General features: G+C 38.7%; 1 protein-coding gene across 1 annotated transcript in view; it reads left to right on the plus strand.

The window, feature by feature from the left end:
* The window catches only part of LOC124145447 (sodium- and chloride-dependent glycine transporter 1-like), a 28,218-nt gene extending 12,362 nt beyond the window's left edge, over positions 1-15,856 (plus strand). The window contains exons 7-14 of the mRNA XM_046515210.2: positions 2,029-2,132; positions 6,443-6,567; positions 9,369-9,481; positions 10,452-10,580; positions 11,303-11,402; positions 11,893-11,993; positions 12,520-12,690; positions 15,377-15,856. Of these exons, the coding sequence (XP_046371166.2) occupies positions 2,029-2,132; positions 6,443-6,567; positions 9,369-9,481; positions 10,452-10,580; positions 11,303-11,402; positions 11,893-11,993; positions 12,520-12,690; positions 15,377-15,472 (939 nt within the window). The 3' untranslated portion in view covers positions 15,473-15,856. The remainder of the gene's footprint in view (positions 1-2,028; positions 2,133-6,442; positions 6,568-9,368; positions 9,482-10,451; positions 10,581-11,302; positions 11,403-11,892; positions 11,994-12,519; positions 12,691-15,376) is intronic.
* The last annotated feature ends 9,781 nt before the right edge of the window (positions 15,857-25,637 follow it).

Here is a 25,637-nt window from a genome sequence, read left to right on the forward strand (position 1 = left end):
GATAATTGTAGGAGGATATAATGTAAAACAATGATAATTGTAGCAGCATATAATGTAACACAATGACAATTGTAGCAGCATATAATGTAACACAATGATAATTCCAGCAGCATATTACGTAAAACAATGAAGAGTGTAGCAGCATAGAATGTAAAAGAATGAAGAGTGTAGCAGCATATAATGTAACACAATGATAATTGTAGGAGGATATAAAGTAAAACAATGATAATTGTAGGAGGATATAATGTAAAACAATGATAATTGTAGCAGCATATAATGTAACACAATGATAATTGTAGGAGGATATAATGTAAAACAATGATAATTGTAGCAGCATATAATGTAACACAATGATAATTCCAGCAGCATATTACGTAAAACAATGAAGAGTGTAGCAGCATAGAATGTAAAAGAATGAAGAGTGTAGCAGCATATAATGTAACACAATGATCACTGTAACAGTACATAATGTAGTACCTTCCTGTTACACAAATGGTAAGTGAGTGTGCAAGTTTAGTTATATGGCTGTTGGATTACTAAAGGAGGATATACCAACGTGCTCTCATACCAAGTATAGTAAATCGGATCGAATCTGGAACTCGAACCAAGGAGAATTGCAACTGCAAATTTGACAACTCAAATCTATGATTCTCCCGTGTCTGTCAGTGTGTTTTTCTTAAACGCAAACCACATCCATCTTTTCAACGTAACATTTCACAGAGCTAGCGTTCACAAATCAGGGCATCGATCACTCCCTCCCATTATATATACAGACACACTTCCCATCCTTAACACTGGAAATGAAAGAATAAGTGGTCTTGCTTATCCGCCGAAACAGATTCCAATGGGCGTAAAAATTAAAAGAGTGATATCAATGTTATGCATTGATGACTAACAATCAGTCAAGTGTTACCGAAAGGGCTAACACGCTTTGTAGGAAGCTTTGGAATATTGGCCGATGCAGTGTATGTTACCGTGGAATATATCCTGGCATATGTGTTGTGTGGTGAGAAGGTGTGTACATCCTCGATATGAACGCCAGTAACAGACAATAACGTTACTGGTGAATCTAGGTTATCGAGTGCCCCTAACCTCAACAATATGTTTTGCGTCATCGCTGACCTTTAGTTGGAAAGCGAGATAGACCTTGATCTTGAAAATATGAATGGTTGGCAGCGTCAACAGATTAAGTAGTAACCAGATTCTTCATTGTCAACTTCCTGTATGAGAGAAATACTATAAGGCATATAGCAGCATCTCATTGAGGAACACAAATAGTCTTACTGTAATCAGTTCCTTCCCTCGCAGACAAAGATTCCTGTTATATAACTTTCTTTTCATTCGACTTTGATTGGAAAACAACCCTTTCATGTTGAAAGTTGTGAACAAACGGATGAATATGTGTGTCTTACTCTATTCACATACCTTAATTACTCACCTTAGGAAATTGTCATGTGAACGCATAAATTTTTTTATATACCAGGTATATTTTCATATGGAAAATTACTTCCTTGAGTAACTGCTGTGCACGTGAACGAGGTATAAGTCATTAAAAATGTACCAATCTATGATAGGTCATCTACTAGTCTAATTAGTAAAAAAGTCTAACATGTTAGTGTCTGAGTGACGGTGAACTTCACTACGTTAGTAAACCTAACTAACTCTTTCTTTCAGTGTACGCAGCTTTAACTAGAGAACTGAAAGCATTTCCATATATTAATACATGTTGGGTTAAAGGAAAACACACAGCGATCAGGCTATTATTAATACAACTAAGAAATAACTAAGTTAGTCAGTATGTGAACATATGGCATGTACGCCATTAAGTGAGGCAGGGTACAAAACCCGGCACCTCATGCCACGTGTGGCTGTAAGAGTTATAATGTAAAACCATGGCAATTTCTTTAGAATACATGATGTGGGGATAACAAAGAAAAATTCAGAGTGACAAATTAAACATAATTTACCACCGCGGTGTCACCTGGTCCTGGTTGTTTCTCCAATGTACAGCAAACCGTTCCATTTTAGATCTGGATCGAGGCATGCAACTATGCCCTCTACTCGCTGGGTATCGCCTGGGGTTGTCTCATCACAATGGCCTCGCACAACAAATTCAACAACAATTGCTTCAGGTAGATACTTCGTTCATAATACCCCACGTATCCCGTATAACCTAAGCTGTTGATATTCCATACAAACATATTGAACCATGCGCTATGAAAATTCATTCAGGGCATACTGTAAGTGTATACTGAAGGAAAAAAATAACTGTGCTTCATACAAAGTAGTGTAATTGTTATGTTATTGAAAATACCAACATAATATTTGGACATTCGTCTGATCAATGTTTTATCATAACACATCCGTTGACAAACCCCATACCTGGCAACAGGAGCCAGTGACACGCCCTGAAAGAGGAGTGGTGTAACAACTCAGTTAACAATGTCAATATCGGGTGTGGCCACCATTTGCGTTGATACAGGCGAGACAGCGGTGGCGTATTGAAGAGAAGGCACAAAATGGTTGGAGACAGCCTGGAGGATGTTGTTCCAAAAGTCAACCAAAGATTGGCCAAACTGACGTAACGTTATCGGCAGGTTTTCATCCTGTCGTAGGCGTCATTTTATTGCATCCCAGATATGGTCTGTGGGAGGAAGGTCCGGAGAAACAGTCGGCCATGGCAGTACATCAATGATATGCTGCCTCAAAAAGTATGACAGAACACGTGCAACATGTGGGCGGGCATTTGCCTGTTGCAATGTGACGTTACGTTTCTGTATGTGCACAAAGAATAGAACGAGATGTCGAACAATGCCGTCTCGACGGCGTACGCAATTAAATTTGCTATAAACAATGATGAGTTGTGTTACCCTAATGAGTTGTGGTGCCACCCCATATCATTACACTTCCACCCCAAAACTGACGACGTCGCTAAAACGGTCTCCTTGCTGAGCTGTCCACAAGAAACCGCGACTCATCTGTGAATAGTTAACTATCCCAGTCTGGGCTTCTGAACCTCAAATGCTGTCTACTCCAAGCTTGGCGTGCCTGACGGTGAAGTGGAAGCAAAACTGGGCGTATCGGTGAACGGTTCTGCCATTGATTGGTCTCAACCCACGAATTGTCCGAGATGTTAATGTGGCAGTGTAGTATCGATTCCGAAGATGCACCAACCGAATATGTTTGTCTTGTTGACGTCACGCCACACGTGGACGGCCGGCCCCTGGCTAGTAATGAGTGGTTCCCTGCTGTAGATAACGCCTCCAATGAGATAATGAGACAATCATTGTGAGTGAGTGAGTGAGTTGGGTTTAACGCCGCTTTTAACAGTATTCCAGTTATATCACGGCGTGTCAGCTTAATGTGGGAGGAAAGCCCGAAGTGATGCAGGTCTCAGACGTTTACCACTTCGGTGAAACCCACGAGCACGGGTATGGTGCTGACAAACCTAGAAACATAATCAGGGCGAACCGGGATTCGAACCCACAATCATAGGTTTCTGGCTTGCCCAAGGGACGCAACTCTGCACAGCGAATCGCGGCGCCTTAGACGACTGGGCCACCCGTGCCCCCACAATCATTGTGTGTTGTTCACACTTAAACACCTAGTGTGTGGGTACAAACACGCAAACATCCAAGTTGGTCGCCGTGCATTTACGGGCAAACAACCTTAAAATCACGGAGAATGTTTTAACAACGTAATATTCAATTTAAAAATAAATTTATTTTTATTGAATTTTATATGAAGCACAGTAGCTTTTGTGTGTATATATATTGAACTTTAATTTATGGTACAAATCCTTCTTAATGGAATTGGATTTAATTCTCGATTAGTATGGATTAACACCACTATTGACAGACAGTCGTTCTTTATAGACAGATGTTCTGAATAACACAACGTGCCCTTGATCACGATTTCATACCCAAGAAACCCCTGAATATTTTTTCATAGCCGTTAAATAAAAGTAAATTAATCATATTGTTCGTTTATATTGTTCTACATTTTGACAATCATCACATTAATGTGTGCAGCCCTTGACTGTTTAAATTTAAAGAATTACTGTTCATGAACGTGTCGGAAACACTGAAGGTGATGATTGTGTAATTACCTGTATTATGGAATATTCACTATTTGACTTTCATACGATATTGTGAGAAAATTAGTCCCAATGCAAATAATGTATGTTTAATGTTAAATTAGACTCTTGTCTCTCTGATTCTATGGTTGTAAAATTGAAATATAAATATTTCATTGTTTCACTGTATATGGATCGGAAATGCTGTACGCATTTTTCATTTCATAGGCTCTTTTGTATTACCTTGAACTTTCGTAGACATGTGTGTGCTTTCCCCAGATGGCCCCGAGTCCAAAAGGTTTCAACAAGTTGGGCGAGAGGAACACTCTTTAGCTTGAACCTGTGAACCTCAGGATTTTATTGGCTGACATGATTGTGACGTCACGGATCAGAGGCAAACACTAACCAATCATGTTCTTCTTGAATGTACGGCGTTCGAACGGGGCTAAGCTCTCTGTTGTTGTTTTTTATTTTGAAGATTTGTAGTCAGAATGTCACAATGGTGATTGTTATTAATTTTCCTTTTCAATGTTAGCAACTTTTTTCAGCCCAGCGACCTTGGTTACTGAGGTATAATATTAGCTTTAAGACATGCTCGTATCTTGATGAAAGCTGCAAATGGAAATATGCTCGATTGTACAATTGAAACAATTTTTGGTAATGAATTTCATATTTCGTTGTGTGAGAACATCTTTAATCAGCTTGTTAACAGCAAGACCTTCTTGTACTTTATAACATATGATTTATTTCACCAAAATGCTTAAAATTATCTACATGCATTTTGATAGTCTTGACCAGTTGCAAGTTCAAATATTAATGTACAAAGCTGAGGGAAAGTTCAGGCCTATTTCAACACAGCCTAATCATGCATTGCGCACACAGAACATGCACCATGGTGTAGGTACCGCCGCCTCCATACTTTCAGAAAAAAACCCAGATGATCTTGTTTAAATACCAAACACTCTTTATCATGACTTTCAGATTTTAAAACAAATTGACTTGTGATTCTCATTCAGATGATGGCCATGGCATGGACCAGTACAGTTGTTGTTGCAAATTACAATAGTCAAGGAAAGGATGTCGTTTTTGTAAATTCTTTCACTAATGTATAACACGATGGTACGTCCCATAAGTTACCGGGATCGGTTTGTAGGATGGCACAAGTATCCGGGCGTATAACGGTAGTGTCACTGTGATGTGCTCTTCCACGTTGGATGAATTTGTTTGGTTTGATATTTGATAAACTTAAGCGTCGAGATATAGACGTCTTCTGTTAATGAAATTCAAAATATTTCGAGAAAACCTTATTTAAATATAAGATCATACGATATTATAGCCAACATGGATAGAATTATCATTAAACCGCCCGCATGTTATCAGAAATGAGCGGGGCACTGTAACTTGATAATGCCCTCATTTTGCTTGACGACGGGCCATTATCACTCCCGCTGACGACATAGAATAGGGATAGGTGACGTCACGCAGTCCTATTCATACTCAGTTTTGGGAGAGGCAAACGCATGGAGCATGACTTCTTGCCTCCTTTCGAAACAGCTTTGCATAATACGTGTACTTTTCAAACACGCTTAATCATCCGGTCTGACTTTGGTATGTGAGATAAACAGGACACACTGAAGCCATTGTGTGGCAAGTGAGTTGTTATTATAGTATCTAGCATTACATGTAGATATAGGTTTGACGCTAATTAAGGTGCAACACCTGAAACGTTTTTTACAAAAGTATGTCATATATATTATCTGTTCTGCGCGTTGATGCCAAAATTTAAAACATGAAAAGTCCTAAAGCCGTTTACTAACATTACATTGAAAATAGATTCCCTTCACACAATGGTTACACAACGGGCAGGTTTTCAGGGCTCAGCGCGGCTGTGCGCTTATTAAAGGCAGATATGTAGATCAAAACAATGACACGCACCAAATGTAGTGTATTTCAACAAAGATATTGAAAAACGAAGACATCCATGTTGGATGCGACCGAAAATGGGCCTTAGCTTTCAGCTTCCCTATTTGCATGTCACAGAATATATTCGATTAATTGTTTGATAACATTCGACTTCGCAGTCATCATAATTCAAATGATACCAAGAGGCGTATCTTAACTTGCTGTTTTCAAATGTGTATTTTTTACTTCAAAGTATATTGTGAAGTAAGGATATGTATTCTGAAGTATAATAGTATTGTGATTAAAGCGCCCGTTTTGGGAATGATAAAATACGTTGTAGCATAGGTATAAGGTATGTAACGTAATTTTGGAACACTTTATCCAAGAATAATAGAAATAATCTTCTGGCATCTTGTTTACATTTGCCACTGCAAGTCTGTAAGAATATCCTTTGTTTCTTTGTAGGGATGTTTTAATTATTGTGGCTGCCGACGTCGCTACCGCTGTCTTTGTCGGGTTTGCATTTTTCGCCATCATGGGCCATGTCGCCTACTTGCGTGGAGTGACCGTGGAAGCGTTCCAGTCATCGGGTATATATGCGTAACATTAGTTAACAGGTCACAGAGACATCTTCCTCCTGTGAACCGCCTCATCTGTTTCAGATTTTGATCTGTGCATAAAGATTCAGAGTGACAAAAGTCCACAAGACTGCATGACAAGAGGAATGACCTTAACGTTCCATTTGTCATCTTTGTCTTTATGTCGAGCAATATTTCAACACCTTGTATCATTATGGTCTTATACCTATAAAACATGAATTATATACAAAACCTCTTACTAAATAAAAAAAAATATGCTTAGGACTTTGAATTGATTGAAAGAGAATTTGGATTGGTACTGCCAACTCACGGAAGATAAACGGGAATGGTACTGCCAACCGTGGATGATAAACGGGAATGGTACTGCCAATCATGGATCATAAACGGCAATGGTACTGACAACTCGTAGAAGATAAACGGGAATGGTACTGCCAATCATGTATGATAATCAGTCTCAAACATGTGCCGAGTGACAGCTGAGTGACGTAAATGGTTTATGGAAGCTAAATTACTGGTAAGCCAGGATACGCTGAATTGTGTTTGACTATTAACCCCGTATGACTATGTATGAAGTCCGCTCACTGGCGCGTACCATTGTGAAGAAAGGGGTAGCGGGTGGTCCGTGACGAAGGACACGTGAGTGTCCTTTCTCGGCTAGCAACGAATTCTAGTGGAGAGTTCAATGGCACATTACAGTACCTGCTGATGTGAGGTACCCATGACTGTGAAAACGGTGACAGCATTCCTGCATAGATAACAACAATTGAGAAGTATGGTGACAATGAAGGGAATTCATTTGCTGTAAGACTTGAACACTTATTTACCCAGAGAGCAATACCGAATAGTGTCATGTCATTCATCAAATGATTGTCAAGGTGATACATTAACGTAGAGATACTTGACTCAATGATATACTCCTCAATTAATCAAAAGTGATTGTTTATGGGGTTTTAGCATACTGTAAACGTAATGTTGCTGTCTAGATATATGTTGAGATAACTGGGCAATCTCAGCATTAGTCTTCACATTCTGATATTCTCATTCTCACATTTTTTTCCACATTCTTTCGCAATGTAATTTATAGGATAATAGGCCAATTCTCGACCCTGAGAATATATGACTTAACCATGCTCACCCAGCTTTGACATGTTTATTTGTTTGTAAATAACTTGTATCAAACGTTTTGTCGCACCGACCTCTGAATAGTCTTATGAGCAACACGTGTGTCTATAGCAGTGCAGTCAAATGCTTCGTCATGACCTGCACGTGCACAACATACTTACACCCTCTACCTGTAACAAACCAAATATGTTTGCCCAAATTCTGTGCACCCCCAACTTGTCCCAAATGCGTTTTGTAAGCTGGTTCAACTGATCCTTGATCACCAGTAAGACTTCATCAATGTTGTAGTGAATATTTTATGTCCGTATCAGTTACTTTTGTCAGTTTTTCATGAATTAAATAAAAAAGTCCTGGTTTTTGAAACCAAACGCTTTACTTTTTAAAAGGCTTTGGATGTTCAAATAAAAGTGACGCGTCGCGATGGATGGAGCTCCTAGAATATCACTTGAAATAAAGGAAACGTTGACTATCGGAAAGCTGAAGTTTGCCGTCTTGTCTTACAGTCTTGTGGATAGTAAGCATCACATTAAATTGGAAAGGTACAACAAATGTTTAGTCACCCGAAGTGGGGTATAAGGTTACGTGTCGATTCCCAAATTGAAACAACATGTTAACCCAAGCACAGCAGTTATAATTGCAGTACACAATAGAGTGGTAGTACACTATTCAAAGGCAGTATTAAATGTGAGAACAGTGGAAATGAGAATGACAAAAATAATAATCACCTCGCCGCCACGGTGTTCAAGCTTCTGAGATAAGCCAAGGCTGGAAATCCGGGGTGATAAGTGACCTTTACACAAAAGTTGGCCTTGATGTAACGTCAGATGAAATGTGAGATGAAATGTAAGATGGGACAGTCACGCACCCGCTCCACTCACATAGTCTAACTTGCGTCCATCACTTTCCACACAGTGCTCGGCCAGTCTTGTGTCACTAGACCATCACATAATATTCCACATATTTTTTATAACGCTTGACTTCTCATCACAGCTTTCATTAAATAGTACTACGTTCCTCACAACCAATCATTGTCCAATACATTGTAATGAACTTCTACTGAATCTCAACAAATTCAATGTAATACAGTTACAATCATTGTTCAACAACAAATTATACTGCCATGTAACATATAATTATAACCGACCTCTCCTCAGTGCATGCCCCAACAATTTAAGGCGGCTTCATATTGGCATAAACAGTTTTGCCAACGTGTGTTTCACACATTGTGGTTGTTGCTTAGATCCTCTTCACTTCTCTCAAATGCCGACGCCATTTTGCAATAGACCTAAGTAAAACTCGTGTGATATCTACGCAGTCTAAAAATACTAACATGTTGGCCAAATTATTGGTATGAATAGAGGTCGATTCAATTTCTCGTCAACTGTTTCTTAAACTTCACAAATTAGTTTGGGAGCTGTTTTTGCACTTTTCACCCACATTTACTGTAAGTAACATAAGTGTCTTGCTTGTAGTCTGTCTTACAGACACTGATACAAATATAAATCAAATACAACCCATGCAAGTCTAATTTCAGAGACTAGATGTTAGTCTCTCTTGCTTGAAGCAACATTGGGAAGATTAAAATATTATCGTTTACTTATTCTCAAGTAAACTTCATTTAAAGCATCTAGCAAACATTGACTGCGTCACATGTTGTGTTACTTTTCCAGGATTCAATCTTGGATTTATTGTGTATCCTGAAGCTGTGGCTTCACTTCCGGTGCCTCAATTGTGGTCGGCCTTGACCTTCATCACGCTGCTCCTCCTCGGAATAGACTCGCTGGTAAAGGCTTTGTATCATACACTACAGTTATGTTAGATAGTGGGGATGATGTAAGTAAGAAAGTAGTATGACAACTGTGCTATGGCTTTGGAGAAGAAACTAATTGTTGATCGTGTTAGAGTAAGAACATGTTATACCTTTACAAGGACAGCCTCCGTGTTCTGAGAGCGAAGGTTGGTGGTTCGATCTCATGCGTCATGCCAAAAGACGCTCGGAAGGGGATAAAACAAGGACTGGTCGGCTCGGAGTCAGTATTCTGTGTCTGAGTGGAGGATGGCATGGTATCGCAGTTGGATACCACTTTACAAACGACCCACCAATACCTTCACAAAGATATACTATCAGTCGAGATACCCCGAGATGGTAACTTGGGTTCACACTCGGTATTGTTTGTTATTAACTAATTAACGAGAGTACGGAGTAATGAGAGTGGACACAATTCATTATATTCATGAATAGTAATGATAATGATTGTAACAATGTTGTGATGACGTCACTTCAGCATGAAATGTGCCCAAATCTTGCGACATTATATAATCCCAGTTCTAGGACCGTTGTGCAGCTACACATATATAGTATTCCCATCTCCTGGAGCTATCCATGAGAGGAGGGCAATCATGTTAGTTAAAATACCTTCTCATTTTACGGTCTACCCATTTTTTGCTGGGTAACGATTCGCCATTATATATAACTCGAACACGTTCATTGCCAAAAGCCAGAGCCCCGTTCCACAAAGCGATCTTAGCGCTATGACAGTCATAGGTCCCATACTTTTACATAGACTTACGACAGTCCTAGCGCTGGCATCACTTTCTGTAATGCTTTCTATCGGCTGATATAACTGTCATAATTTCACATAGGTTTACCGTATTCAAATGGCAACAACTCCTTTGAGCAAGTAAACCCAGGTTGTCGTTTAAACAAATATGATCCACTTTTCTCCTACTGACCACTTCTCATCTTTGTACAGATACCATGCTTTGAGATCTCAATAACAGCATTAACAGATCAGTTCCCGAGACTAGCCCGGCAACGCTGGTTGCCGTACATCATGGTGCTGCTCCCGTCCTTGTTCATGGGTCTACTATACATGTCTCGGGTAAATATCCAATTTTATTAGATGCTAGGTTGCCATGATACAAGTGTCTCTACGGTAAAGTACATAAACGAGATGAACTCTCAAGGAGCCAAGTAGATGTTGTATAACTATACGACAGCATGATTTGGCAGGGGTTTATTCTGTAAATTGTGTCATCTTTTTATCCGGACATCCTTAATCCGGGACCGACTCCATGGTCTTGTAGATTCCGCCTGGATAGCGGAAGGTCCGGGGGTTCGGTCCCCGGCCGCGACATACCAAAAGACGTTAAAAGATAGTACTTGTTGCTACCCTTTCTGGCATTAAGGGACTAAAACAAGGACTGGTCGGCTCGGAGTCAGTATACTCTGTCTGAGTGGGGTATTCATGTTAAACTGTGGCATGGTATCTCAGTGGGCTAGCACTATAAATCGGATTCAGTCCGGACTAGTGCAAACAGCCACACACACACACGTGCATGCACGTAGCTTTAAAAGTGCAATAATGAAGGACGCGACGTCAAACCCAATTTCACCTCATTATTTCTATTGGAAGCTTCAGAACATTCATTAAGATATAGATGGACATAATTAACGGATCATTCGTTTCCTGGAAAAGGGTTTACTACCCGAGCTTTAAATGGATGTAAACACACTCAATAATTGCTATACAATAGTAGTTTGCTATTGATAAGGCCACATTCTGTTCTTATATTTTGCCAAAATACGGAACTTATGTTACAGGGTGGTATATACATGCTTACCCTCGTCGACTGGTATGCCTTCTTCCCTTCCATGGCGGTCTTCGCTATGCTGGAATGCTTCGTGGTCACCTGGTGCTATGGTATGAATCTTTGAATTGTCATTTTTTGTTTCTCTCTTTGTTTGCTGTTAACTCCGCACTCAGCAATATCCCGGCTACGAGTCAATACGAACCAGAGATGTACATTATGAACAACGCACCGCACAGCGTGTACGATGACACGTAATTTACGAACATAACCTTTAATGACAAGCATAGCTTGACTGGGATCAATTTTACCCAGTTTTCCGTCATTGTCTCGACGTCTAGGTGAAATAACACGAATTTGTTTCTCGTTACAATAATACATTAAAGTCTGAATATATCTCACATGTCCTTAATGGTTTCCGCAAATGTTTTGTTTTCATGATACATCCATCGTTGTGTAAACTTATATAATAGTTTACTAATATATGGCAGCATAAGTAACATATTTCATACGGGGAGATTCTCGGCGTCGATCCCTGGCATCGATCCAGTTACTAAGGGACGCAACTCAGAACATTGTCAGTTGTTTGGTGGAATATTCTAGGCACAAACAGACTGGAGAAGGACATCAAGATGATGTGGGGGAAGACAGTTCCCAAGGCGATGATCATCAGTCTCAAGTACATCTGCCCAATCCTTTTTCTGGTAGGTCAGGGTAGCTTGAACAGCTCTGAACAGAATCTCAGTATCTCTCAGCGTATCAGATAATTGTGAAATGCAGGTCTTGTACGTTTAGCACTGCAAACCCTGAGATGATGATGACAGACCAAGGATCAAACCCATGAACGAACTGTTCATGTTGGTCACTCTGCACAACTAATTACCATAGACCGACACCATCAATACACTGATTACTACGCATACAAATTGTACCGAATGAAAGTTGTTGTTTAACGCCGCATCAAGCAATATTACAGCTTCATGACGGCGGTCTGTAAGTTATCTGGATCAGACAACCAAATGACGGACCATCGAACCACGCAACTGGGATACCATGACACGCATCAACCAAGTGAGTGAGCCTGACCACCCGATCCTGTCAGTCGCCACTTAGATGTACATCCAGCATAGTCGCCCCTTACAAGTATGGGTTGCTGAAGATTAGGTCGCATTAAAGGTGCTTGAATATATTTCAATATCATTATTTGATCATCAAGCGTTGCGTCTTCAGGTGATCTTCAGCTACTCCCTCTACTCCTACCGACCACCTAAGTACGGGGACTACGTCTTCCCTGCCTGGGCCACGGGACTCGGGTGGACGATATCCTTTTCTTCACTTGTACCCCTGCCGGTCATCTTCTTCTGGACAGTGTACAGAACAGAGGGGAAGACACTCAAAGAGGTAATGGCAGTAGTGATCCATGTATAACCCTCTCTGGAGGTATGACCCGTTCTTAACAGACTTGGCAAAATGCGGAGTGTAGGACATATATGAAGCACGTGTATCATGCTGCATCATCCGGTTCCAAATCATATATTACCCACGGATAGGTGTCTAAATAAATGACGCACGATCACATATCCAGAAGTTAGCATTGACCAATATCCCCCCAGACAATCTATTGTTGGAACAACGTCACATAAAACCGAACGTGACCTCATTAGCAATGAGAGAGAGAGAGAGAGAGAGAGAGAGAGAGAGAGAGAGAGAGAGAGAGAGATTCTTTATTTCCTCCAGATGTCATTCCGAAGATTACAATGGAAATATATTCAATTACACGCGGTTAACACAATAATAAAAAGCATAACATATTTACAACTACACACAGTTTATCAAATTCAGATACCTAAACGAAGACAGATATTCACTAAAAGATATATATCAAAAGATGCTTTAGTGTGTACAGATACGAAGCGAATTGTAGGATAATAGTTTCCCAGGTGTGTTGATCCAGATTGTGAGTAAAATTTGTTTCAGCCCCAAATAAGACTGATAACATATCTGTTTCGTCTTGCATTTCACAATCATCATATTTTTGAACGTCAAGTGAGTCAATGAGAGAAGAGAAAAACTCATTTCTTTCTGATATAAAATAATGTGGCTGTCATAGTCGAAAGTATGCCTATTACAGAGCATGCACTCTTTCGAAAGTTTACTGCGTGATGAGACTTTCACACAAAGTTGTAAAGTTGTATAACGTCATGTAGAATTATTGTGTTGCTATGGAGCAAACAATGAAAACAGAACAATGGACCTAACCTAAGTAAGTTAACCAATCAGCAAGAAGCAGAAATTATAATGCTCATTGAGCATTACTGAAAATGATTCCAACTTTATCCTTGCCACTATGGTCAACATATATTATATATACTGAACAGATAAAGAAACGTCGCAAGAATACAGAAAACAGTGAAATGTTTATTCAAATGTCAATAATGCAAAAAATAATTGTCAGAAAACAACCACCTTTGGCACAAAGTATTGTTTGAGTGTCAGTCATGTTATTGCAATGTCATATCGAGGGTCTGATCACGTGATCCTCACAGATGGAGGCTGAAAGTCAGTACCTGGTGTGTCCACCTTGTGCGTTGATAACGGCCCGGCATCTCTGTACATTGAGTGGCACAAACGGTTTACAGACGCCATTGGAATCTGCGCCCAGACCCTGAGGAAAGCTGCACTGAGTTCTGCTGCATTTCTTGGACGCGGTTGGTTCTGGTTTAGTCGTCTTTGGATGTCATCCCACAAGTGTTCAATTGGGTTTAAGTCCGGGCTGAGTAAAGGCCATGGCATTACTCTGATGTTATGCTGTTGGAGGAAGGTCCTGGTGGCTATGGCAGTGTGTGGACGGGCGTTGTCATACTGGATGGTGTGGTTTCGGAGTCTTGCAAAATGAGGTACAACGTGGGGTCGATGTAACGGGCGGCTGTGACTCCATGGCCTCTGCCTGGGCCAATATTCTGGAAGACAACAGGTCCAAGTTTCTGATTGATGCCGATTGCACCCCATACCATAATGCTTGGTCCTCCCCACGGGTCTCTTTCAACCACACACTGTTCTGTAAAACGTTCACCTCTCCTTCGCCAGCCGATTTCGAACAGTGTCAGCACTGATGGGTCCCTGATGGTTGCCAATGGTCTGACGAGCTGTCTGTGCCGCTGTGGTGAATGTCCTGCAGATGTTGCCGCAGGATGAAGCGATCTTGTCTTGGTGTTGTGACTCGGCGACGACCACTGCGTGGACGGTCATTAGTGCTGTTGGTGGTCTTGTAACGTATTCGAAGTCTTTCAATGGTTCGTACACTGCAGTTAAAAGCATTGGCAATGACTTGGGTACGTTGTCCGGCATTTAATCGTCCGATGGCTTGTTCACGTTGTTGGGAGGATAGTCGTGGCATGGTCGCTGTCTTCACAAAGCAACTGAATTTTCAGTAGGTGTCAGGTGGTTCGTATACAGAACCCAGGCACATGTTTCACGTGCATTTCAATTTTCCTGTGCATCACTTGTAACTTGCTCCCACGGGCACCTCACAGTTCCCAAGGTTCACAACTGTTACACCGAACGCAACCGGTATTATCAGTTGAATGTCATAAATTGGCTTTTTTTAAAGTAAAAAAACATATGCATGAAGAAAAATTACAATTATGTCCTAAGAATAAAAAAATACGTTTCTTTATCTGTTCAGTATATATGAACTTCAGCTGGTAGAAATATTGAAGCAAAGCGTAATTACGTAAACCCTTACGATAATGTCTGATAAAATGGACGAGAAAGAAGCAATACAGGTCCACTTACTAGTGAGTGAGTTAGTGAGTGTGGTTTTACTCCGCATTTAGAAATATTAAAGCAATATCACGGCAGGGGACACAAATGGGTTTCATACACTGTACCAATGTGGGGAATCGAACCCGGGTCTTCGGCGTGACGAGCGAACGCTCAAACCACTAGGCTATCCCACCGCCCCTATTCACTTACCAAGAACGAGGTACAGATCAGCTGCAAGAAAAAGATGCTTAAGTAACTATTGTTATCTGTAGTAGTTTGCATTTTGTTTATTTTCTATGTTTTTTTATCTATTTGTTTTTAGAAAGTCATGAAGGCCCTGGAACCAAACAAGCATTGGGGCCCATCAACGTTCGAGAAGGAAAATTGCAATGGCGAGGCTACAGAAACAATGATGTAATTTGCGTCAACTAATTTTAGACATTCTATATTGGTATCTGTAATAAATTTAATGCTACCAAGGATAAACACGTTTGCAGTTACTTTTGGAATATTATTGGTGTTTCTTATATATTCACTCATATAATACATAGAGCAAGTTTTACATCGCTTTAAGCATCATTCAAGGGCTGTCGTAAGTCTATGTACAAGGACATGTATGGAACATCAGAAATTGGCAGTGTACCTAAGTGAACTACACAACAGTGTGAATGTGCTGATTGATTATTGTATATGAAAATGTGTATATAGTTTGATTTAAACAAAACTTATGGTCAAATTATTTTCATACAAGAGACATGTTATATGCTTGTGGAAATAAAGGATTTATATTGATAAATTTGACGTTGATATGTTTCTGCAGGGGAATGGAAGACGTCAAGTTCCCCAATATCAGTTTCTTGTCGTCATGGATCAGGTGGTCAGACTCGGTGACGCGTCCTCGTATCCCAAACCCAATTACGCACAGGCCGCCGTTAAATAGTTGAATATTGCTGAGTGTTGCGTTAACCACCAAACCAACCGTCTTCCGTGTTTCTTCAGACATTTTGCGGTCGTCGGAACTCAAGCATCGGACATTAGTCGCCATTTAATCTTGACCAGGTCACAGGTACCAATATAGCCATGTGGTTTCCCAAACAGATAGTGATGTTTTTAAACCGGAAGTCCTCAATCCAGTAACCGACATCAGGAGCGTCGATCAACGCAACTGGGATAGATGACATTCAATCATCCAAGTCTCCGAGCATGGCCACCCGATCCGTCTAGTGGTCTCTTACGACATGCATATGTTGCTGAGGACCTATATCCTTACCAGGACTCCCAAACGTGTGTTTTCGTATAAACACCTTTCTAATTTTAACCAACACATTTACCTTTTCAAACCATCTTTGAAACATGAGATATGTACTTCATGGAACAACCATCCACGAACAACAACCACCCACCCTAAGTGTCCTTATTGTTTAACATAATACCAAACAATTGGGGACTCAATTGTTCAATCAGATATATATATATATTCCGGGAATGATGTTAAAACTACTCGCCTTGCTGAACTTAAGAGTTTCCTACTGCATCAAAGTTATCCCGCAAAGCTAATTGAAGATAGCATACAGAAGGCGCTAAGTATTAAGCAACTAAAACTGAGAGAAAAGTCTGAAGAAAACAATATGGGGAAATATTTAACTCTAGTATCTACCTGCAGCCCTAATCATGAAAAAACATTATCCATGGTTCAACGATACCTGCCTATTTTGAATCAAAGTATTAAAATGGAGAAGATATTAAGCAAATTCAAAATTATCAACAGCCAAAGACAACCCAAAAATCTTAGAAAGATTTTGACAAGTTCTAAATTTGATTCTGTTGTCATCACTCCACAGGTTTCTAAGTGCGGTGACAATCGTTGCCTAACTTGCAGCAATATAATTGAAGGCTGTTCAGTCCAAATTACCAAGGACACTAAATTTACTGTAAAACAAAATATGACTTGTGATACTAGAAATGTTATTCACTTGATTGTTTGCAGTGGATGCAATGAAAAGTATATCGGAAAGACAGAACTTAAATTAAAAAGAAGAATGAATCTTCACCGTTCACAAATAAAGCAGCCACACAACCGCATGATTCCACTCAGTGAACATTTAGAAGCATGTGGAAACGGCAACTTTTTTAGTTTTCCCGCTATATAAGCTAAATTATGATCATGAACCTACATTGTTTCAAAAAGAGCAACATCTCATTCATAAATACGCGCCTATGTTAAATGTAAAGGCGTAAGTTATTTGTCCATTGTCACCTTGGTATTGTGACGTCATAGTTTCCTAAATGTTATGACGTCACGTAACTATATGTTACTACTTCATGTCCGTTATTCAGTTATGGCCTGATGAGACTCGTTACGAGTTGAAAGCGCTAGCCCATTAAAACTGTGTTCAATCTTACTCCACTTATTTAATTATTACTATATATATATATATATATATATATATATATATACAGTAAACTGCGGTTATAACGAACACGCTTATAACGAACTAGCGGATATAACTGCTTATAACGAATTACGGTTATAACGAACTAAAATTAGAAGTCCCTTTGAGTTCGTTATAGCCGTAGTTTACTTCATATATATATATATATAGTACACATACACGAAAATTACCATATAAGACAAGACTCGGAGCGAAGTGAGCTTTAAAGGAATCACTGTTAAAGGGGAAGTGTACACGCAAAAATCATTTTCTTTCTTATTTTAAACAAAACGGAATTTTAGAATTAGTTAGTATCAGTGTTTGAAAATATACACTCATTTTTCTCACATTCAATGTAGCGAGCTCACAATAAGTGTGAAAATGTCATGCCGTTATGAGGCCTTCGTTTTCCGAGCTAAACAGGCCTGAGTTATCCCCCTTAGATTATGACGTAATTGGTGCCAATTTAACTGGGTCCCTATCTTGTCACAACGCAAAAGATATCAAGTACCAGTTTATGGTGAGACAACACGGCTTCCGATACCTTGCCTGTTCCGAAGAAGTTCCCTTGACCCTTCAAGAAATCGCAAAACCATATATATATTTTGAACCAAAACGAGCAAGTTTCGCGGTATGGAAACGATGAAAATCAAGTGGAAACAAGAGAAGACCCACATCACCTAATTTGTCACCCGACCCCGACTCGACATCTACACAATTAGGCCTACCAGTGACAACGTGGTAAGAATAACACTTTGATGTGTGTATACCTAAATTACCTATATGCACATTATTACGTTTTCAGAAGCGGAAACGTAATATTCTAAGAGATTTTTGTCACGCCTGGTGACCCGCATGCTTCGTCAGCAGGCCTATTCATCCTGTCCCACCCTGTTACGACCCTATCGCCGGTATCAGCATTGTCGTCAATCTGAGTTTGTCTGTATTAGGTGTAACTATTCCCACCACCTACATAGGCTACAGATCAATGCTACTTGCCAATATCAAGAAACAAATACGATCTGTCGCCAAACGTTGTCTCAACAAGATTACACATTAGGCCTACCAGCTGATGACGAGACCATATGCTTAGAGTAACACGAAAATGGGGTACGTCCCAGTACGTTTCTAAAGTCGGTTGCCGAGTGGAAACGTACTGGGAAAAAAAAGATTCTCTTTGATTTTTTCCCATCCGAGTTCAAAATACCTGCCATATTTATTGATAAGTAATTGGATGTCGTACTTCACACTTCACACCGTCACCATTTGAAAGTGAAAAGATAGATCACTCAATTGATTTGTTTAGTGTTTGAAACCAGTTACTGCAGAAGGCCTACAGTATCTTATTCTATTTAATAGATAATTGGTTATTGGTTTGTTCTGACAACCATTCATAGAAAATGCATTGGAACTTTGCAGGGAAACTATTTATCATCTATTATGGGGCCAGATTTAAAAAAAAAATGTTTAGAAACTATAAAAAAGAAGAAATATCTAATATATAATTAATTATTAAAAACAGTGGGTTGTTTAACTGAGTGGACCAGATATATGTAAAAAGCTCATTTACCGTCACAATCAATACATATAAATTATCTAAGAAACTATAAGTAAAACTTGTTGAATATTAGTTAAAAATATTTGAAATTGTAAATCTTTGTTTGGAAATTTTGACCTCCCAACCTGACCTTTTGAGCAAAACGTCTGTAACAACCACCCCCTAAAATGCAAATGAAATAGGCAATCATTTTTTTATATGAGTGAGTGAGTAGGGTTTTACCCCGCTTTTGGCAATATTCCAGCAATATCACAACTGGGGGACACCAGAAAAGGGCTTCACATGTTGTGCCCATGTGGGGAATCGAACTTGGGTCTTCAGTGTGACGATCGAACGAACGCTTTCACCACAAGGCTACCCCACCACCCTTTTTTATATTAACACTTGAAATAAAGTTTAGAAAACAGATAATATGATTTACTTTCATCAATTTATTTTATTATGCATTTTAAGATCTATCATGCACAACAAACAAATCTGACAAGTAAAATAAGAGATTCAAGTACCATAAATGTTTATTTGCCAGCAAGTTGTGAAAGCATATGGAACTTGTAAGGTTATTAAATTACATCAGTGATATTGAAACATGCCCACAATATTTCAAGAAGTATTCAAACCTACAGTAATAAACACATCATGTCAACATGATAGAACTATAAACTGTTTTGGTATTTATTGAATTATTAACATGTAATAAAAAATATGCATTCACATCAATACAAGTTACTTCTTATATAAGCATCCCCCTAGATTTAATGACAAAAATATATATGTAAATGGTATGATTTTTTTTTGTAATGTTGTGCATAGCTTGACTTATAAAAGACACTTTTTCATTTCAGAATCTATCTACACCTCATAAACAAGAGGTTCACTTTGGAGGTTTGCAGAAATAGTTGAAGAATCAGAGAAAAGTTATTCCATCTTGTATTGTCGAGGTGATTCATGAAAGATTTCCATCTGATGTATGTAATGTTTTTCTCTATGCTCATTAAAATAAACTTTTTTCATTGAAATCTTGTTTTATGGTCTCTGACAACAATCAGCCTCTGCTGTTTCATTTGACAAGTTTCTGTAATACAGGATGGCTGATGCTGGATCAGGTAGTTTTGGGCAAGGGCGAAGGCCGGGGAAAAACTGAAGAAAATATCACAAGCACTGGCTAAATGCTCAGAGGCAACTTGTTAGTGCACTGGTTGACTATTTCAAAAGTACAGCTCTCTTGTTGTCTAAAGCACTGTACCTCACAAGACACTCTAATATTTTATCACTTGTAACTCTGCATGAAAATAAACACAATTTGCACACAATGAAAATGGATCTCAACACCAGGGATTTCTTGTGACACCGTTGGGGCAGGATACTCTCACCTTTCGCGAACACCTGGTATTATCACTTTTTGATAGCGATTCATTAACACGTGCTCATGATTTATTCAGAATCGAACCATCAATTGTTTTTTACAGAGATTTCATATGAATATGGAAAGGGTTTTGTCGCATTTATACTCTTCCATATCATTGTGGGACCTGAAAAATATAAAAATAATTTTAACATAGATTTGTCAAAATAATATGTACACTGACTAAATAATTGTAAAAGAAGGTGGTAATAATCTTCAGCAGTGTCAGACATGTCACTCGGTGCCTGAATTCAATTATCATCAGTAAACTGTGTACAAATTGTATCAGATCTAAACTTTTATATGTCATTCACAGTATACGTTCATTTGTCATCCACACTACACTTTTACAACAAAAGACAACAATATAGAATATAATAGATAAACAAAATAGTTCAATACAGAAATTATTTGCATATAGTATTTACATAGTGTGATTATTCATTGTCAAAATATTATTTTGTACCTCATACTGTGAAGCACGGTGTGCCATGCTTCTGGTGTACATTGGACAGCGATTTTACACCATGATGGACTGGGGACCTGTACTTTCTGGGCATCGGTGTCTGGCATGACTTGGCTCAAAACTTCATATTTGAAAGATACAACATAGAAACATTAACACTTTTGTCATCCATATCTCATTATCACAAAATATAAAATGGTAACTTGATTTTTTTCATGTATAAATGTGCTATAAATTGTATATGTGTGTAAATTGCAACATGAAATTTGAATATTTTGGGTGGTAGGTGGGGGATGATTTTGGAAAGTGACTGGATATTTTGTCAGCTACAAACCAGCAAAACCAGATATCTTTTTGAATAAACAATATATAAAGCCTAAATATAAAAAATAAACATGTTGCAACAATGTATTTTTGCGGATTTTTGCTTCAACAGTCTGAATCAAAATTATTGTACATGATTATTTAAAGATTAGGTACACACACAAACACACACACACAGAATTTCAATGAGTTTATATAATTTATAATTTGTTTTCCTGTGTTATTATAAAGTTTATTAATTACCGAAATGAGACGATTTGTGTTAATTCCGGACGGGAATGGCTGTAAAACTAAAAACATTACGTAACACAACTTACTCCATCAACAGGAGTTTGCTGCATACTGCAACGATCAGCTGATCAGGAGTATCGACATAACCATGGAGGAAGTGAACATGTGAACGAGAAAACATCGCGGATATTCATGATTATCAAGTGAAACTATGTACAAATATCACCCTACCCCTGCTAAAATACATTTCTTAAATACTACTGTGGTTAGAATAAACTAAAACAGCAAACTTACCTGATCGAGTTACTTCAACTTTACGGCGTTTGTTTACAAAAACATCCCAGTCAGGGTCTTGATGAGAGTGCTGTCCCTTTAGCCCGTTTCCATATAAGGATCGTACACCATCCGCTTCCGATCAGTTTCAGCACAGGACCATATGTAACTAATAATACTAACAAAAACGGCCTTCGGCCTCGTCTATAATTTTTGGGCAAGTTTTTTTTATTGTTATTATTAGTTACATATGGTCCTGTGGTTTCAGAACCAGCAGGTATCTAAACTCTCACGGAAGACGACAGCAACTCAGCAAGAGCCAATATGCGCAACACAAATGAACGAATAAGCGCAATTCATACAACGGACCCTTCCAACCATAATCGCGAATCTTACAGTATGTTATCAGTGCATTGTTGTCTTCTCAGTCGCGATTTTGGAAAACGAAATAATTTTAGAGTAATTGTGCTTAGCGTTGTATCTTGGACAGCTCTGCACCGAACAAAACAATAGCTAGGCTGCGCATCTGAGAAGATAGAACCACACACCTACATACACCACGTGAAACGCGTCTAATAAAGTTTTATGACGTCATTCCTTTATCAATTGGCACCAATGACGTCATATTGCAAGGGGCATAAGCCATGGTGTGTTTATTATGGAAATAGAACTCTCTGTAAATGTGAAAAATATGAACCAATTTTATGAATAAAATAAATTTGATATGTGTGATATTTTAATTGTTTTGCCTCCGAAACTACTTGGTAAATACTTTTCATGATGAAAAAGTACAAGAAAAATAGGTTTATTTTCGTGTGAACTTGCCCTTTAAGGCCCTATGATATATACCAATGATATATCCAGGTGTTAAGGACCAGTGATATACGCACGTGTCAAGGACTAATGATATATCCACGTGTTAAGGACCAATGATATACCCACTTGTTCAGGACCAATGGTATACCCATGTGTTCAGGACCAATGATACATCCACGTGTTAAGGACCAATGATATATCCACGTGTTAAGGACCAATGATGCATCCACGTGTTAAGGACCAATGATATACCCTGGTGTCAAGGACCAATGATCTATCCGTGTGTTAAGTACCAATGATGTATCCACGTGTCAAGGACCAATGATATATCCACGTGTCAAGGGCCAATGATATACCAACGTGTCAAGGACCAATGATATGTACACGTGTTTTGGACCATTTATATATCTACGTGTTAAGGACCAATGATATATCCCCGTGTCAAGGACCAATGATATACCCACGTGTCAAGGACCAATGATATACCCACGTGTCAAGGACCAATGATATATCCACCTGTCAAGGACCAATGATATACCCACGTGTCAAGGACCAATGATATATCCACCTGTCAGGACCAATGATATACCCACGTGTCAAAGACCAATGATATATCCACCTGTCAAGGACCAATGATATATCCACCTGTCAAGGACCAATGATATATCCACCTGTCAAGGACCAATGATACATCCACCTGTCAAGGACCAATGATATATACACCTGTCAAGGACCAATGATATATACACGTGTTTTGGACCATTTATATGTTTACGTGTTAAGGACGAATGATATACCCACGTGTTAAAGACTATTCTACCATTTGGAATATACTTGATTCTGATTGGTCAATCAGAGGCTATTAAATCACAATAAACCCCCTCTGATTGAAACAGTTGGTTTGACGGCCGCATCACCGCGGAAGCTAATATTCATAGAATAGTACTATTTTCAGTCATTGTCGGTAGGCATATTTAAACAATTATATCTACAATTACAGGTTACAAAATGCACAGGTGCGGTTACTACAATATTCAAAGGATGTGTAGCAATACATTTCGTGCATAAAAACACGACAGAAATCAACAAAGGAAATGTATTTACGTTTTGGAGACAACAGAGAGCTTGGAATTTTGGCGCATTTCTATATACGACTTAGACGTCATATCTTTTGCGTCACACGGAGAGATATGACGTCATAATTGTGACGTGCGATGTAGAGGGAAAGCCTTGCAAAGCTTGCTTTGTTTTCTTTAGGGATGCCCACCTCAAGTTAGCTTACCAAGTTGCCGTGCGTACATGCTTTCAATGCCTGTCATATGTTCGAGTGAAGTATTACGGTGTAAACCGCGCTAATTTCAACATTTGAAACCTCACACTGCGCGTTCGGTTCCAAATTCAATTTAGCGGGGTTAAATCTACAGGTAACCTAGCTCTACATTGAAAACACAGTATGTTTATCTCCTAAATGATATACCCACGTGTCAAGGACGAATGATATACCCACGTGTCAAGGACGAATGATATACCAATATGTTAAGGACGAATGATATACCCACGAATTAAGGACCAATGATATACCCACGAGGTAAGGACCAAGGATATATCCACGTGTTAAGGACCAATAATATACCCACGTGTTAAGGACCATTGATATATCCACGTGTTAAGGACCAATGATATACCCACGTGTTAAGGACCACAGATATATATTATAATTTTTTCCTGGCAATTAGTTGCAGGGCTCTTTGATATAGCTGTAAATAACTATTTAATGAAAGCAAGGTCAGAGGTTAAACAACAATAATCGGTGATAGTTGGTATGTGTGCATTAACTCCCCAAAACATTAATTGATTCTGACTAAATTCCGAACATTCAGGGGTCATATGACACTGACGAATATTAAACCTTGTACAGTTTATCAAAGCCACGTCACGTGGTCTGTCTGCTATAGTAGTTTCATCTTATTCTTATCTTTGAAATATTTTTTACTATGACTTCGGGTTGGAATAAATATCTAGAATCTACATTTGTTAAAGCTAAGAAAGTGTTGATGTCAAAGCAACAAAGTTTGTTAGAATATGATAATCTGCCCTGCAATTTATACTTTAAAATTTTTGATACAAAGATAATGCCAATTTTACTTATTGGATGAGAAATATGGGCTTGTGGTAAATATAAGTGTATATATAAATTGAGTGTATAGAAAAAGTTCATTTTTATGCATGTAACCGCATGCAAATATTCAACTAAGAAACAAGTATATTCCACTCATGTCAATTTCAAATATTACATTATTACAAAATATCGCATTGTACATACATCATGCATTGTTAGTTAGAAGAAACACGCATACCTTGTAAATACGTTGAACTATGGGTCTATGGCCTCTCGGTTTTTACTGAATATACAATTTGACTAGGCAAGGATGTAGATTAAATCTAACATTTTTCTTTACGAAATTCCATGCCTGAATATTTTAGATAGGAAATAGCGACACCATTTCATGTATTCTCATCTCAAACTTAAAAGTAGAATGAATGTTTTCTTTCGTTCAATGTTTTTTTCCAAAGAAAAGCAGATTTATTGACACTGTCTTCTGAGAGACAATGAATAAAACATCACAAGGGAATGCAGCACACATTTGCATACATTTTGGATGCCTTTCCCCGGAAACTCTTGATTCAACTTACATTGTTACACTTCATGATCACGAAAACAGATTTTTGAAGAGATTGTGATAAATTATTTTTCTGGTTAGAAATATACAGGCGGGAAAAAGTAAGTATATACAGGTGTATTTTGGTGGCTAAAAATTAAACAAACATGAAATAATTCTTTCATTGGGATGTATTTGATTTGGGTATCATAGTTGAAGTGTTTTGGCGTTTGTATATTGTTAGTCAAATCCAAATTTCAAGTATATATACACCGCCTATCTATATATTCTGAAAACAACGATGACTGGTTACATTATTAATTGTTTGTTTACTTGATTATTATTTCTCAATGTGGCCAGAGGTAAACAGATTGTGTGAGGTTAGGGTAGTTCAGTGGTCTTAGGTGTGCGGGTAGATCAG

This window comes from Haliotis rufescens, unplaced genomic scaffold, assembly GCF_023055435.1.
Source record: "Haliotis rufescens isolate VD_foot unplaced genomic scaffold, xgHalRufe1.0.p SCAF_10, whole genome shotgun sequence".
Taxonomy (NCBI): Eukaryota; Metazoa; Mollusca; class Gastropoda; order Lepetellida; family Haliotidae; genus Haliotis; species Haliotis rufescens.